General features: G+C 35.0%; 2 protein-coding genes across 2 annotated transcripts; both read right to left on the reverse strand.

Moving 5' to 3' along the window:
• Positions 1-10,547: 10,547 nt before the first annotated feature.
• On the reverse strand, positions 10,548-14,136 carry LOC130807326 (stem-specific protein TSJT1-like). The gene is made up of 4 exons (XM_057672496.1): positions 13,778-14,136; positions 12,770-13,010; positions 11,955-12,075; positions 10,548-11,021 (listed from the first exon to the last, which is right to left on the reverse strand). The coding sequence occupies exons 1-4, from the start codon at positions 13,990-13,992 to the stop codon at positions 10,816-10,818; spliced, it is 783 nt and encodes a 260-aa protein (XP_057528479.1). The 5' UTR covers positions 13,993-14,136; the 3' UTR covers positions 10,548-10,815.
• A 2,701-nt stretch (positions 14,137-16,837) lies between these two features.
• On the reverse strand, positions 16,838-17,983 carry LOC130807325 (protein MAINTENANCE OF MERISTEMS-like). Its single transcript, XM_057672495.1, has 2 exons — positions 17,391-17,983; positions 16,838-17,313 (listed from the first exon to the last, which is right to left on the reverse strand). The coding sequence occupies exons 1-2, from the start codon at positions 17,979-17,981 to the stop codon at positions 16,840-16,842; spliced, it is 1,065 nt and encodes a 354-aa protein (XP_057528478.1). The 5' UTR covers positions 17,982-17,983; the 3' UTR covers positions 16,838-16,839.
• Between the last annotated feature and the right edge of the window lie 459 nt (positions 17,984-18,442).

Below are 18,442 nucleotides of genomic sequence, written 5' to 3' on the forward strand. Positions count from 1 at the left end.
CTTCCTTTCCAAATCAAATATACTCTTGTTGTTGATTATGTTTTCGAATGGTTGGAGACCATGCCACCAAGACCAATGATGCACGAGTCATAACCAAGTTCTTCAAAAAAATAATTTTTCCATGCATAGGTTCTCTTTGAGTACTCCTAAGTGATAATGAGACTCATTTTGTTAAGCAGATTTTTGAGACCCATTTTTAGAAAGTATGGGTCCAATATGGACTTATTTTGCCTTATCATCCTAAAACCAATGGAGAAGTTGAGGTTTACAATTGCAAGCTAAAAATCATTCTTAAAAAATAGTGCACAAGTCTCAAAAGTATTCGTGATCTTAATAGCTTGATGAACAACTTAAAGAACCCTATTGTGATTACACCTTTTCGTTTGATCAATGAGTAGCAATGTCATCTTCTAGTGGAACTTTAACACAAAGTTCACAGGGCAATTAGATATCTTAAATTTGATTTAAAAACTACGGATAAGAAGAGACTCCTTTATATAAATGAGCTTGGTGAGATTTGTATGTGATAAAACAAACATACTAGGGTCTAAAGTTTCAATCTTTATCCTTAGAATACATCCAAGACCAATGGCAAGGGTGTTCAATGCAAGTAAACAACACTTCAATAATAAGCAATGAGAAACAATAAGAAAGAAAGCAAAATCAAAGACTCAACATTTACGAGGTTCACCCCAATGTGGGCTACGCCCTCGATGGTGGTTAGCTTGCTTGATTATGTGAAGAAACAATGGAGTTCTCGAGAACTCTTACAATGAAGTATTACACTTGGAGAAGATAAAGAAGATGGATTTGTGTTTTTCTAGGGTTTGAATCAACATTGAAGTGAGTGTATGAGACTCTTATTTATAGTAGTAGTCGTATACCAATGATTGGGCAAAGGCCCACATTAAAACATTCCCGTAAAACTTATCGCGCAAGAAAACAGAGTGCATTTTGTACCCTCGCTCGACCGGTCGAGCGAAATGGCCTTGGTCGAGCGGTTTTGTATTCCAGTCGAGCGGCAGATCAGAATGCTCACTAATCTGGTCGAGCCAACTGGCTCGATCAAGCATGCCACAATGTGGGTCGAGCAGCTCATCAGAAAGCCCATAATGACTCCCACATCATCATACACATACATACACACACCACCAACCTCATCATACACCATTGGTGCACTCAAAGCCACACCAAAACTCCAACAATCTCCACCTTGACTTGAGTTCACCAAGATCACACACTACCTCCAAGACACTCCAACTACACACTACAAACAATCAAACAAGTAACACACCACATAAATGTCCCTTAGGGGCTTCACATCAAGCAAGCTTCTAAACCAATCAAGTTCACACATAGAGTGCACTTGTCAGTCGGCAACGGCTTCGTCATCATGTCGGCCGGATTATCATCAGTGCTTATGTTTGCTAAGTGCACTCTTTTGTGCCCAACTTCATCTCGGATGAAGTTATATTTGATGTCGATGTGCTTGGTTCTTCGATGAAAAGTGTTTTGATTTATTGCCAAATGAATGGCACTTTCATTATCACAATGAACACGCACCAAGGTCATCTCAGGGCACATCTCACCAACCAACCCTTTAAGCCACTTTGCCTCTTTAAATGACTCGATAGCTATAATACTCTGCTTCGGTGGTGGACATGGCGACCTCACTTTAGAGCAACGATTGCCAACTCACCGCCGTTTCACCCAATGTAAAAACATTTCCCGAGGTAGATTTTCTAGTATCCAAGTCACCCGCATAGTTGGAATCACAATACCCAATCAACCCACTTGAATTTTTCCCAAACTTGAAACAAACATTTGAGGTTCCCTTCAAGTACCTTAACAACCACTTTAGCACTTCCCAATGACCCTTACCCAGATTTGACATATATCGGCTCACCATGCTAACTGCTTGAGCAATATCGGGCCTAGAGCAAACCACGGCATACATAATGCTACCAACTGCGCAAGTGTAAGGAATTTCATCCATTTGTTCTTCTTCTTCTTTTGTTTGAGGACATAGCTTCTTAGATAGCTTGAAATGAGAAGCTAGAGGCATAGATACACTCTTTGCATTGCCCATGGAGAATTTTCTTAATACCTTCTCAATGTACCTCCTTTGACTAAGGTACAAGATGCCTTTTGCCCTATCCCTCAATATCTCTATTCCAAGTATCTTCTTGGCTTCACCAAGATCTTTCATGTCGAACTCACTTGAAAGTAACACCTTCAAATTCTCCACCTCAAACAAATCTCTACATGATATAAGCATGTCATCAACATAAAGGATCAAATATATAGTAGACCCACTATCAAGCTTCTTAAGATAGACACAACTATCATAGGAGCTCCTTGTAAAATCATGTGAAAGCATAAACGAATCAAATTTCTTGTACCATTGTCTAGGCGATTGTTTTAGGCCATACAATAACTTCTTCAAACGGCACACATGACTTTCTTTACCTTTAACTTCAAAACCCTCCGGTTGCTTCATAAAGATCTCTTCCTCCAACTCTCCATGTAAGAAAGCGGTCTTCACATCCAATTGATGTAACTCAAGACCCTCCATAGCTACAATAGCTAACAAAGTCCTAATGGAAGAATGCTTCACAACTGGTAAGAAAACCTCATGAAAATCTATCCTCTCACCTTGAGTGAACCCCTTTGCCACAACTCTTGCTTTGTATACCGGAGCACTTGTGCTAGTTGATCCCTCTTTCTTCTTGAAAACCCATTTACACCCCACAACTTTCTTGTTTCTAGGTGCTTCAACGATAACCCAAGTCTTGTTCTTTGCAAGAGACTCCATCTCTTACTTCATAGCTAGTAGCCACTTGCTTGAGTCGTTTGAGGCCATAGCCTCCTTGTAAGAATTTGGATCATTCACACTCTCCACCTCACTAACAATAGTGAGGGCATAGGCCACATAGTCACACTCCTCTATGTACCTTCTTTGGGGTATAATTTTCATCTTTACTCTTTAAGTGGGCAAGACAGTTTCTTTTCCATGTCAAGCATCATCATCAGTTTCATCAATATTGGGAGGCTCCACATCCTCTTGAGTGTCATCGAATGTAGCTACATTGTTAGTAAGAGTGCTCTTCACAGTAGAAGTAACCAATGCATTCTCATCAAAAACTACATCCCTAGAAGTAATGATCTTTTTAGTCTTCTCACACCACACCCTGTATCCCTTTACACCCAAACCATAGCCCATGAAAATACATTTTCTAGCTCTAGGTTCAAGTTTTCCCTCACTCACATGAATATAGGCAGGACAACCAAATACTCCAAAATAAGAATAATCAACCGGTGAATTATACCATACCTCCTATGGGGACTTGAAGTTCAATGCGGTGTGTGGAGATCGGTTCACTAAGTAGCATGCCGTAGAAACGGCTTCGGCCCAAAACCTCTTGCTCAACTTAGCTTGTGCGATCATACTCCTAGCCCTTTCCAACAATGTCTTGTTCATCCTTTCGGCTACACCATTTTGTTGAGGCCTTCCAACACATGTTCTATGCCTCACTATACCTTCCTTGGTGCAATATTGAAGAAACTTCTTATCAAAAAACTCAAGACCATTAGCCGTTCTCAATGTCTTGATGCTCTTCCCGGTTTTCTTCTCAATCATGGTCTTCCAGTCAACGAAGACATCAAATACATCATCTTTGTGCTTGATGAAATGGTACCAAACCTTCCTTGAGTAGTTGTACCCACCAAGTGAGGTCTTCCTAGAAGGCCCCCAACGATCGGAATGAATATAATCAAGGATTCCCTTGGTGTTGTGGATAGCTGGTTTGAAAATCACTCTCTTATGCTTCCTATACACACAATGTTCGCAAAAGCCAAGATTTCTAAGTTTCTTTCCTCCAAACGAGCCTTGCTTGCTCAACTCATGCATACCACTCTCACTCATATGACCTAACCTCAAGTGCCACAATTTGGTCTCTTCATCGAACATGATACTTGTGGCGACATTCACGGAGCCGGAGATCGTAGAACCCTCTAGAGTATACAAACTCCCATTCATTTTCCCCTTCATCACAATTGGTGACCCTCTTATGACCTTCAACACTCCACCTTGACAAGCAATCTTACAACCATTCTTGTCTAAAGTACCCAATGAAATCAAGTTTTTCTTCAACCCGGGAACATGCCTAACATGGGACAAAGTTCTCACCATACCATCAAACATTTTTATTTGAATACTCCCAACACCAAAAATATTGCAAGTTGCATTATTGCCCATAGTGACATTCCCTCCATCTACCTTTTCATAGGTAGTGAATAATCCCTTGTTGGGTGTCATATGGAAAAAACACCCGGAATCAAGAATCCATTCATTCTCACCCTTATACTCATGTGTGGCAACCAAAACGCCACCATCATCACTAGCATTCGCATAGCTAGCCTCGACACTACTAGAGCCTTCCTTAGACCTCTCCTCATGATTGGAATGCTTCTTTTTCCACTTCCAACAATCTTTCTTGATGTGACCTTTGAGCTTGCAACAGTTGCAAGTTTTGTTCTTGTTTGAACTTCTAGACTTTGACCTACTTTTACCCTTGCTATCACTACCATAAGTAGAACCCTTATCATTGGCTCTACCTCTCACATACAAACCGTCATTTAAGGTACTAGATGACTTACTTGAAAATTGTGTATCTATCAAGTCCTTTTGGGTCAAGGTATTTTTAACATCATCACTACTCAAATTGTCTGTACCATAGAGCAAGGTCTCCCTAAATGCATGTAAGAAGGTGGTAATGAACACAACAATAAATGGCCAAATCCTCATCATCAAGTTTAACATCAATATTTTGCAAGTCCATGACAATGAAATAAAATTCATCAAGATGGGGTTTAAGGGGTTTACCTTCCTCCGATCGGAGATCGTAGAGTCTACTCTTCAAGAGTAGCCGGTTGGTCACGCTCTTTGCCATATAAAGAGACTTCAACTTCTCCCATATCCTTTTAGAGGTAGTCTCCTTCAGAACTTCTCTCAAAACTTCATTTGAGAGAGATAGTTGGATAGCCGATAGAGACTTAGCATCCATTTCTTCCCATTTTGCATCACTTACTCTAATAGGTTTCTTGTCTTCACCTTTAAGGGCCTTGTGCACCCCATTTTGTATCAAGATTGCTTTCATCTTAACTTGCCACAAGCCAAAGTTTACACTCCTATCAAACTTCTCAATATCCAGCTTCATTGAAGACATGTTTCCACAAGTTTTGCACTCTTAAACACTCCCAAACACCAACAAAAAGCCTTAAGCTCTGATAGTAATTGATAAAACAAACACACTAGGGTCTAAAGTTTCAATCTTTATCCCTAGAATACACCCAAGACCAATGGCAAGGGTGTTCAATGCAAGTAAATAACACTTCTATAATAAGCAATGAGAAACAATAAGAAAGAAAGCAAAATCAAAGACTCAACATTTACGAGGTTCACCCCAATGTGGGCTACGTCCTCGGTGGTCGTTAGCTTGCTTGATTATGTGAAGAAACAATGGACTTCTCGAGAACTCTTACAATGAAGTATTACACTTGGAGAAGATAAAGAAGATGGGTTGGTGTTTTTCTAGGGTTTGAATCAACAGTGAAGTGAGTGTATGAGACTCTTATTTATAGTAGTAGCCGTATAACAATGATTGGGCAAAGGCCCACATTAAAACATTCCCGTAAAACTTATCGCGCAAGAAAACAGAGTGCATTCTGGACCCTCGCTCGACCGGTCGAGCGAAATGGCCTTGGTCGAGCGGTTTTGTATTCCAGTCGAGCGGCAGATCAGAATGCTCACTGATCTGGTCGAGCCAACTGGCTCGGTCGAGCATGCCACAGTGTGGGTCGAGCGGCTCATCAGAATGCCCATAATGACTCCCACATCATCATACACACACATGCACACACCACCAACCTCATCATACACCATTGGTACATTCAAAGTCACACCAAAACTCCAACAGTATGGATGCTTATGAAAGTGTTTTTTTTACAAAAAAAAGATCGAAAAGTGGCACAATAAATGTATTATCAAGTGTGAGTTTACGGTGAAGAACAAGTTTTAATATACAACTCACGTATGAAACTTTACTTGATAAGTTAGAGATTTAAGTGGTCAGAACCCTAAATTGTCACAAAGACGTTTCCATATGATTCAGTTGAGGTTAAAGGTCCTCACAACACGTTTAAAATGTGTGGGCAGAGAGTGAACACTACTTTGTAGGTGAGCCAATTGAAATCATGGATGTAATGTTCGTCAATACTGATTTCCCTTCATCTTATCGTGAGTCGAACTATAATCATTAAACAAGCGCTTTACAGGAGACAACTCATATTTTTAATAGTGTATTTTCACTTTTTTATTATAATGTATTTTCACTTGAAGTTTTTTTTTCGTATTCTTTATATAATAGTTTTTTGGGAAACAAGTTGCGATTTTATAAAATTGAGAAGTATATTTACAGCCTTGAAAACAAAGAACTCCATTTGTCCTATTTAATTTGCACTTCTTTTATAGAGATATAAATATTAATTTATAATGTGCAAACAAGACAAATAATAAGTGGAGTAAGGAGAGAGAATAGATTTATGAACGAGAATAAAAGAAAATTATAAAAACTATTATAAAAAAAATTAATACTGGACAACCTAAATGGAACAACCCAAAACACTAGTTTTGTGCATATTTAATGAGACAAAAGAAGCATAGAGTAGAGTATAAATATATTGTCTCTGTCTCTATGATTTAGCATTATTTTTTATTTGAAATTATTCATTTTATATTGCGTTATATTTTCATTTGGATAAGGTCCACTATTTATTTTAAAATTTAATTCATACATTATAATCTTATAATTTAACCCATATAATTTATCATCTCTCTTTATTTATTACTTCTACTGTACATCTTCTTAGAAAATACTATATTTTTCTTTGATAATATCATATAGTACAAATGTTGAAGTGACCATAGTTCCCATCCTTGTTTACGAGAGTTAGGATTATCTTCATTACTTAAAATGTAATTAAGGATTTATTACTCAATCTAATGGCTATAAATATTTGATGGAATTTTAATAGAGAAATTTTGATATTTTATTTTTTATTCTAACATAGATGTTGAAATCCTAACATAAATAATTGACAAAAAGCAAAGGAGAAGATCATAGTACCTTTAAGAGTAATGCTCTAATCAGTTACAGAAGACGACATAGGTTCCATGTACAACACGATCAATTAATTAATTGAAAGTTATCATAAATCACAGGAAAAGCTAAAGATGACAGACATGAATGTTAACCCATGATGCCATGATGGAAATTGGAAATTGGAAATATATTTGACTTTATGGTCCTTTTTGTCATCACGCCCAAGCTTAAAATTATTAATAAGCATGAATTAAATTAATGAAAATGGCATACATGATTGCTACTCACAATGTTTCAGGATGTTGGTTATACCCAAACCCGGATGCGTTGCTACACACGTATAATTTTTTAGAACTTGATATTTATAAATACACTTTATAAAAAATATATAAATATATATATTAAAATTTTATACATCGAGATAAATCTAATAAGAACATATAAATATATTTTAGCTTCTTTATATCCATAAAAAATCATATTTAAATTTCTTTTTTCATGTACAAATATTCAAAACTAACAAATAATATGAAAAGATGGGAGCAGAAGGATGGTTGTTTATGCCTTGCAACTAAGCAAAATTTCATCTGGTAAATCTCATGTTTTTACTTCTTCCATGTGACTTTTTTATCCTCGCCCACTCTCCTTGGTGGGGCATGTGTATAATACTTTGAACATTTCACAATATTTGCTTACATATGATTTTTTATGCAATTTAATATTTTATTTTGATAATTTTTATATTGAATTATGCACATGTAAAAATTATAAAAAGTTAATATTATGAAAGTATACGATTAGACGATTCAAACAAGATCTCATTTGATTGTATTTTTTCTTACACATTAATCACAATATATAAAATAAGCTTGAACAATGAATAGTATCATCTATACTTAGTGCTTACCATATGTAGCGACTATTTCATAATGGAGGAAGCATGTCCCCTACCCACCTCCCTCCGAGACTCTAACTTGTGCATGATACTGGGTTAATTACTACAAAAAATTACATCTACCTACACTTATTAATCCACGCTTAATTAAGTGTGGTAAGATATTTGTATTTTGCCACGTTATTAAGTGTGTGTGGGGAAAAACATACCTTACACAAATATATCAAATTGGGGTTAATCTTACCCACACTTATTAAGTGTGGCTATTGGCTATAAGTATAATTGTTCACGCTTATAACCGTGGGTAAGCCTAATTAAAACAATGTTTTAAAAAAACTCAAATGTTAGGCGCGGTATTACTTAATATACCATAACCCTTCATCTTCCTCCATTCTTTCCCTGCTAATGGCGCTTCATACCCATTTTTGCCCTAGTTTTCGTTGTTTCACGCCTCGGAATTCTTCATCATTTTTATATTTATTTTTTTCGTTTTTGTTTGAATTTTGTTTCCTTTACCGTAATTCAAAATGTGTATATGATTTTGATTTGGATTTCTAAGGTTGTATTGTACGTAATAAAATGTTCATTTGTTTTGATTTTGATTCGTGATGTTTCTTTGTAATCGAAAATTTGATTTGTATCTCTTTCATTTGTAATAGGATTTTGTTTTTTTATGTGGTATTGTGATGTTGTGTTGTTGATCTGCTGTTGATCTGTTGTTGATTGATTTGCCTAGTTGTGTTAAATTAGCCAAATTAGATGTTGCTTTCCTGCATATGCGTCAATATTCTGAATAAATTTGATTATTGTTACCTAATTTTTGTATGAATTTATTGTTACTTGTGTTGTTAAGCTATTAATTGTGCTAAATTAGCCAAATTGATTAATCTGTTTCTAATTGATTGTTGCAATACTCGATTAGATTATGGTTACCTAATTTTCTGTATGAATTTATGATCGGCCCAAAATGACCTTAATGTTGTTGATTTATTTTAAAGGGTCTGTACTTGAAGCTGAATTTGAGTTTAGGAAACTAATCAAGTAAGTTAATGTTATGTTTGGGAATGATGATTTTATTTGAAAATTTGAAATTAGTTTAAATTAATTGTTTGGCAAATTAAAAAGTTTTCAAATTTGATTTTGGATCAAATTCCACCATTGTATTTAAAGTAGTCAAAGTTGAAAATTTGAAAATGACCACCCAAACTTTGTCATTCTCAAATTCTTCATTTATGATTTCGTAATTGAAATCCACAATTTGAAATGAAATACTTGTTCCCAAACACTATATAATAGAATTTTGTCATCAAGATTTAACCATTTAGTTGAATTAACACCAAAATAAAACATTTGATAAATGACTTTTAAATCAAAATTAAACAGTTTTCCTAATAACTTTTTTAATGATTTTTTCATTAGCTTTTGTCTTGTAATCTACTTATTCTCTAATTAAAAGACGACAACAATAATTAATTTTTTATCAAATTTTTATTAGCAAATGACTTAAAAAGCTGACTTAATAAATCGATCAACTATTTGTAAAATAAGCTGAAAGTTTTATGACTTTGTGTGCTTAGTATACGGCCCATTTTGTAATCATCCCAACCCTTGCCGTATTTTCACATTTAAAACCACAAAAAATACGATAATTATAAAACAAAAAAGGGAAAATTGTTGAAAACTACCTAGAAAACCATTACTTTTGTGAAAAACTACTTAAAGAAAAAAAAATTTTCTCAAAAAATACCTAAAAAATTTATTTTGTTTGTCAAAAGAGACCTACTAACAGAACAATTGGGATTTCTGTTAGTTTTCCATGTGCAAGTCACGTGCCCATTAAAAAACTCCATTAAAGCAGTTCTCTCATCCTCTTCCTGATTCAACCAATAAAAACTCTAGGTTCTTCACCATTAAAGGACACTATTATTATTTTGGTCTTTGAAAATCAAGCCTTAATATCCAGCTTCAACACAAACAGTAAGTTTCGAAATTACTTCTCCTCCTTTTTCAATTGCTATTTGAAAATTCCATAGCAGTTCAAAGAAGGTCTTTGAAACAAATTAAAACTTACATGAGGAAAAAAGATTAATAGAAAGGAAGAAGAAGGGTGTTCATGGCAGCGTTGGGAGGATGAAGAATAATGGATTTCTTCAACATTTTAAAACCCTAAGTTTAAGCTAATGTTTCTCTTCTCTATTTGATTTGGAGAAAGTGGGTATCGGAAACCCACATGCTTATTCTAACATTTGCATTTATTTATTTATTTTGTTCAAATTCGAAGATCTAACGGAAATCCAAACGACTCTATTAGTAAGTATTTTTTGACAAACAAAATAAATTTTCTAGGTATTTTTTGACATAAAAATTTATTCTAAGTAGTTACCAACAATTTTCCAAAAAAAATTTTTACAATTTTCAAACATATATCGAATATTAAGAAATTTTTTTTGAAAGGAGAATATTAAGAAATAAGTAATGACGGAGTATAATTTACAACATAACACAATAAATTTCTTTTAACAAATCAGCAGAAATGACAAACTTCATTACATGTTTCCCTTTAGGAAAGATGAGAAAGAGTCCTAATTTAAATGTACAACCTAAGTGCATTCCATTCCCATCACATCACCCTCAAACATAGATGAGATTGATTTATTGTTATGTGATACCATCTTTCACCAAAGCCGAACCCAATCTTTTTATGATTAAGGTTTCGGTATTTTTATGGGTTACAAGTTTTCATTGAAGCCGTTCACATTAGGCAGCTTCGTGCATCTGAGTATCCCACTGTGACCAATTAGCGGCACTACCAGTGCGAGGCATGCTATTGATTCGAGTGAATTTGTCGACTTTAAAATTAGCCCCGCAAATCACACCTTGACTGTCTACCCTCGGCATTGCCTTCACCATGTTCATCGGATGCTCAAAACTCATTAATCCTCCTTCACTGTGGAACATGAACCCTGTTCGTTTCCAACCGAAGCACCAAAAATTGTAGATTTATAAATAATGAAATATTTGTAAATAACACGGAAATTAGAGTGTTGAGATTAAAGAGTTGGAAAAAGAGACTTGAAATAAAAATATTCAAAAAAAAGAAAAAATATAGAAAATAAAATTAATGAATTCATATCTAAAATAAATAAAAAATAAGACATATTCACTAGGACGGACTAAAAATAAAGCAAATTTATTGAAACCAACTGATTATCGTTTTTATTCATCTAAAAGCAAATAAACTACAAAAATAATAAAACGACATATAATTATGGAGGGCAACTCGTCCATGCCTCTCAATTTGCATACCTCTTTATTCTTTTTACTTAGCTTTTTTTTTTTTACTTTTGGCTTTTGACTTACTAGTTGGTCAAACAAATAATAAAAGTGTTTGTTAAATGACTATTCAGCCAGCAGAAAAGCTAGCTATTAAGCTTAAACAAAAAAACTACGCCAATTAGTTTTTTTTGGTTTTTAGCTTATTAAGCCACTTTTTTTTCCTAATAAATAGCCAAGAGCTAATTTCTAAATTTACCAAACAACCTTATAAACAGATGACTTTTCAACTAGCTTAAAAAGCACAAAATAACCAAGATTTTTTTGCTGAATAAACAAGTCTAACAAAAAAGCAATAGTCAATTATCAAACACCCCAACATCAATAGACATACATGTAATTGATTATGACATGTTTAACCAAAGAAAACAAGGCATAGGCAATAAAAAAGAATCAAAGACAGGATAAGGCTTACGCCACAAAGAGTGGAAGAGGTTCATAAAACAACAAAGTAGTGTATTTCTACTAATCAAATCTATTTTCGTTGTTTAAATTTGTAATCGAAAAATAAGGATAAAATCAAAAGGACAGGTGGCATAAGAATAAAAATTCAAAGGCAATACCTGTTGGAAAGGGAGCAAATGATTTAGCACAGCCAGCTTTAATAACCTCCAAATCGTCTGATATTACCACCGACCCATCCAGCGCTATTCCCCAGTATAACTTCACTCCTCCATCCGAACCCTTCATTTTTTTTTTTTTTAATTTACCAATTAACACATCAATATTATCTTCTTACTCTTTAAAACCTTTTTTAATAGATTCACCTTTAAGAGTACGAAACATTCAAGATCCAACATTTTTTTATTTTTCCTTACATATTAAGGATAAAATTACAAAATAAAATTTATTGACTGTTTAATACTCCTTCTATTCACCTTAGGAGTCCTATTTGACTTTTTAGGAATTTTAAGGAAAGTCAAAAGTAAAACCTTAAGGGTACGAAAGAGAGTGGTATTATGGGTTTTTAATGTAAGAGAGGAAAATTAGAATGGATAATGGAGGGTATAATTGAAAATAGGATAAAACTATTAAGGGCATAAAAGTCAAATACTCATATCAAGAATAGGACAATTAAGGTGACTTGACCATAAAAAAAATAAAAGGATGAGGATAGTATTAGCCTTTTCTCATTTAAACTTATCTTCCTAAAATAAACATAAAACTGAAGAGATAAATACAATTTTATTCTTGAAGTATTATAGGAAAAACTACTTGAAATAAAACATTTTACTCAAAATTTTACCTTTAAATTATTATTTAATAATCTAAAATTTAATATGTAATTAAATATTATGCTAATGCCTAGCTTTAATTAGCAAATAAAAATAGTAAACTGAAGAAGAAATGATGAAGTTATTGTGAGAAATAAAATTACCAGAGCAGTGAAGACAGTTCCAGTCTTACTATCATAAATGACAAAGCCAAACCTGCCTTCAAGATCCTTAATAACTTGATCAGCAGGGTACGGCCCACGATCCCTAAGTGTTCTATATGCCTCTATCACCAACATGGCTTCATTTGCACTCTTTGATAACCCATATTGCTTCAATAACACACATAAATTGTCTAAACTCCCCTTAAATAAGCAATATATGTCATCATTCCCACAAAATAACCTGCACCCAACAATTACATTCTTATTCGAGAAATAATGCAATATTTTGCTTATTTTCCTATAATAATACTAATTTTTTATTAACCTTCAATAATTCGACTTAAATGGGTGTTTCCTAGAAAATTCCTAACACGTTAAAAATCAAACTATATGTGATTATAAGACAAAAAAATTGATAAATTAGTTAATAAATTAAAATTGATAATATTCTAAAAAAATATTACCCAAGTTCGTATTATTTATAGTTAATTAATAGTTACATTATTATAGAAAATGATCAAAATATTGTATTTTTCTATTATTTTATTAAATACTAAATTGAGTAGAGCAAAAACAGGGACACACAAGCTTTAGAAAACTAATGTAAAATTAGCAGAAAAAATATAAAGATCAAAATTTTTTTAAAAATATTTTAATAAAGTTAGTGGGAAGTAAAGCACTATAAAAATATTAACATAAAGTTAATGAAAAAATATATAAATATTATAATTATTATTAAAATATTAAAATTAGTATGTAACGTTAATTATATTCTAAAATATGTGATAAAATATAAAGATTTTTAATGATAAAAATAAATAAAACAATAAAATAACAAATAATGACAATTTTAAGGGAATGAGTTTATAATTAAAATTTTCATCTGATCAAACAAACTAATAGTACGAGCTGGCCAAGAAAACAACTAACAACCAATTATCAAATACTCCCCGGGCATAATATAATATATATTAAAAGTGAAATTGATGTAATTATGAGATGACTTACAGTTGATGAAGGGGATTAGCGGGGTAAGGACGAACATAAGCAAGAACAGCAGCATGACCAAAACTCATGGAGAAAGTATTATTAGGATCATGGGTAGATATGAAATCTGAGAGAGTTTCTTGGGGTAATTTAGGTTTCTTAGGTCCTCTATGTGAAGCTGGACTATTAAGCTCCTCTGGTGGATGAGCAAATGCTTCATGAAATATTGCCAACATCTTTTGATCTCTCCAACCTACAATCTAATTCTTTAAACTTAATTAGGAGTAATTGTTATTGCTTTTGGTGAGAGAAAGTTTTGAAATGAAAATATTTTTTAGTGGAGGTGAAGTGGGTTATTATTTATAAGAGAGAAACAACCAAGTAGCCAACAGAATTGAGATACGTGCTAAACAACTACTTCATCTGTCTCTTTATTTACCATTACTTTTGGGTGTTGCTATTTTTCGCCACCCCCTAAAATTACTTAATTGCCCCTGAATTTAAAAAAATTACAAAAATGCCATTGGAGTTAAAACATAATTAATAAATGTAAATCACGCTTAATAACACTATTAAGAATTTAATGCGGATGATTTGTCTATATATATCGAATTCTGAGATGCGTTTGAAGTACGAATTCAAACACGGTACTATCTCTCTAAAAAACTGGTACTATCTCTCTAAAAAGTGTTAAAGAAGTTGTAAGGCGTAATTGGTTGAATATGGCTAACGAAAGCGACTATGAGTCGGATGCGGTACGTAAAACTGTCGTTCGAAAAAAAAAAAAAAAAACAAGTCGCACAAATCTAGGCGACTGAACCATGGTTCAGTCGCACAAATCTGGGCGACTAACCCATGGTCCAGTCGCACAAATCTGGGCGACTGATCCATGGTCCAGTCGCCCAATTTTGTGCGACAGGACCATGGGTTAGTCGCCCAGATTTGTGCGACTGGTTTATTATTATTTTTTTTTTTTTTATTTATGTATTAATGTTTTTTTAAATTATTATTATAATTATTGTTAGTACTATTATTATTATTATTGTTGTTGTTGTCATTATTATAATTTTTATTGTTGATATTTTTATTTTTTAAATTTTTTTAATATTTTAATTTACGTAATTTATTTATTTATTTAATTATTTATTTATTTATTATTGTTATAATTATTATTATTATTGTTGTATTTGTTGTCATTATTATTACTATTATTATTATTGTTATTATTTGTCTTGTCATTATTTATTTATTTTAAATGTTTTTAATTTTTTTTATTAACGTAATGTTTTTATTATTATTAAAATTGTTATTGTTATTGTCATTATTAGTTTGATTTATCGTTATCTATTTATTTATTTATTTATTTATTATTATTATTATTATTATTATTATTATTATTATTATTCTTATAATAATAATAATAATAATAATAATAATTATTATTATTATTATTATTATTATTGTTGTTGTTGTTGTTGTTGTTGTTATTATTAATCCAATTATTATTATTGTAGTCATTAATGTACTTAATTTATATCATTTCAAATGTGCAGGAGTTTGAAAACTTTGGAGACAACGTAGACTACTCCGGTCACTTTGTTACGGATAGGGAATTTATCTCCATAGATGAGTTACATAGTTGGGCCGATGCGATAGCAATAACAATTGGTTTTCAATTTACACGTGCTTCTTATAAAAAGAAAGAAGGACGTTCCAGAGTTAGTTGTTATTTAAGATGTCACCGCTATGGTAAAACCATGAGAAGGAGAAAAAGTTCATTTGAATATAGCCGATCATCTTCTCGTGGTCGAGGGTCTAGATCTTCTTCCCGCGGGAGATCAAGTGGCAGATCTAGTGGCCAAGAAACGCAATCTTCAGTAGGAATTAAGTTCAGTTTCAACTTATCCGGTAATTGACTTAATTTTTAGTTTTTTTCATTAAATATTTGTTATTTACGCATATTAACTTAATTTACATTTATTGTAGATGATCCAGGAGGTCGTGATTTCTCACTGTTTCCATGGCCTGATTACATCCCATTCATGCTTCCTCCTTATTTGTTCGACTGGATTGATGTGTTAGGTGATGGTAACTGTGGATTTAGAGCAATTGCCGTCACAGAGCTGGGAGGCGAGGAAGCATGGCCTCTTTTAAGACGTGCTATGAGTATGGAAATGCAAATGAACAGAGCGCAATACCTAACTTTGTATCTATCTCAGGAGTCACTAGACGAGTCAATATTCAGAGTAGGTTCACACACCGATGGACCTGCTCTTTTCATGCACTGGTTCGATGCACCGATGTCTTTCTACTCTGCAGCAACGTTTCTTAACATTGCCATTGCTTATTATGGTGCTGCTGACGGGAATCCGCAATACAACTGTTTGATTCTTCCGTTAAGAAAAGCACAGGCCGCGAGAAGTGTAAACAAACTAATACATATACTTTGGGTTAATCGAAATCATTTTGTTCAACTTTTTATGAACGACGATTCATCCCCTCTGCCGCCGATCCACCCACGTTGGAAACAAGCAGCTGACAATTTCGCGAAAGATCTTGACACAAATTTCACTACGAGGATTATGCTGTGGAATAATCTACGCGGGTCACACCCACCAACAAATAACACTGCTGACGATGCTGTAAATTTAGATACTCCATAGAATTTATACACGACATTCATTAAAAGTTGTATATAATCCATAATTATACTACATTGTGTGGTGTTAACAATTTATTTATTTCTTTGATTAATAGGAGGAATTTATAATGTTGGTAGACAAATATACATGTATATGTGTGATGTGGGTTAGTGTGTATATTTATGTAAAATAAATGCAATCATTGACGAAAATAAATGCAATAAATAATGTAAAATAATATCAGTACAGACTATTCAGGGCCTTGCCCTTGATCAATTTGCCATTCATCAAATAAATCTCTACAATCATTAAGGTATATTTCTAAAGCATGTCGTTGACGGGAGTTCAAATCCGCAATCCGCGTAGGTAGTCTTGCCACTGGAGCGAATCGACTGGCCCATTCTTTCGCAAACTGAAAACACAAAAAGACAATGTGCGTTATTAATTCATTAAAAAAAAGAACCTGGAAAAAAAATTGATAATAAAACTCACGTAATCAGATCTGCTCTGACCAGGACCAGGACCGGAAGCCAGCAATTCGTCTCGGGATATGTACGGGTGCGAGCACACTCTAAACCATTCAACGTAATTAGGTTCAGTCTCTGAAGGAACAGTAGCCCGTCGAAGTCCCTGCTCTACAAGGCGGGCACTGTAGGGGAACCTACTCCACGCCTCCACAAATGCAGCAGCAGAAGAAGGAAAGGTCACGGAGTAGGTTCCGTGTGCCGGTCGAAGAGCCTTGGCTGGTCTAATAGGAGCTGGAGGAATAGACTGCACGAACCCAATCTGTCGCAATGCCCGCTCCGGCAAATACACCTCCACAACATCAAAGCAGGTGATACCCCCGATGACTGTGGTGCGTGGGTGCTCATTCAGCAACGCAGCAGCAGAAAAATTGTAGGGAGTCCATTCAACCTGCATACAGGCCAAGTTAAAAATAAATTTCCTACAAATAAAAAACAACATGCATGACAAAATGTAATGTAAAATACCTGAGTCTCTGTCATTGAGTCCAGAACCTTGCGGAACTCCATCAACCTGTCCAGCTCACGACCTACTTTCTTCGGCGTCCACATCTCCGCCCTAGTCATGTTTGGCACATCATCTCGGCGAGGATGAGGGCGGAAAGCGGGGAAGTACTCATAGATCCATGTCTGGAGCAATGTGAGGCATCCAGCAATGGTCTTGCAACCAGCCCTAGATGCCATTCCGAGCTGCCTGTACAAGAACGCCAAGGTCACCGCACCCCAGGCCACGTCCTGTTCATCGTCGTTGACGACAACTATCGGGTGAGGTCGCATGCCAGTCCTGGTCTTATCCGCCAACAAGGTAGAGCCGATGACAGCCATGTAGTACGCTGTGGTCTGGGTATCCAAGGCCTGCGACCTATGACACAGTCGCATCAGTTCAGCAACGCTTATGCATCCGCTGGTGAATGAACCTTTACGTCGAAGCTCAGACAGAGGCTCGCCGACCAGATTGGTGATACCAACCTCCCACTCCGCCTCCGAAGGCTCAGCCGGCAGAGAACCATCAATAGAAATGCCCAATATGCGTTGCACGTCGTGCAACATAATCGTCATCTCTCCCCAGGGCATATGAAAGGTGTTCGTATCCGGCTGCCACCTCTCGACGAACGCCAATATCAAAGCAGAGTCGATGTGCTGGTGCATAATGACCGGTAGTCGACCGAGGGAAGTGGAAGGTAGAAAATCGACTAGCTCATCGGACATATCCCTCAGTCCGATGATGGACTCCACCGGTCTCTTCCTAAAACGGCACTCCAGAATCGGAGGCGTACGCTCGGAGCCGTCATAAATAAGTTTAGCTATGTGCCCGCCATAGCTAGGGATCAGTCGCGTATCTGTCGGCCTCCCGGGCTGGGGTGATGTCACTAACCAGTCCATGTTAGTGGACTGTGAGGGCCTGCCCCATGGCGGCTCATTATCGACAAAACTTCCTCCTGCACGCTCAGATGCGGCGGAAGAACTCGGGCCGCCACGGGCAAATCTGCCGTCGGGGCCACGAACTATAGTCCAGTCCA

Source organism: Amaranthus tricolor, chromosome 3, assembly GCF_026212465.1.
Source record: "Amaranthus tricolor cultivar Red isolate AtriRed21 chromosome 3, ASM2621246v1, whole genome shotgun sequence".
Classification (NCBI taxonomy): Eukaryota; Viridiplantae; Streptophyta; class Magnoliopsida; order Caryophyllales; family Amaranthaceae; genus Amaranthus; species Amaranthus tricolor.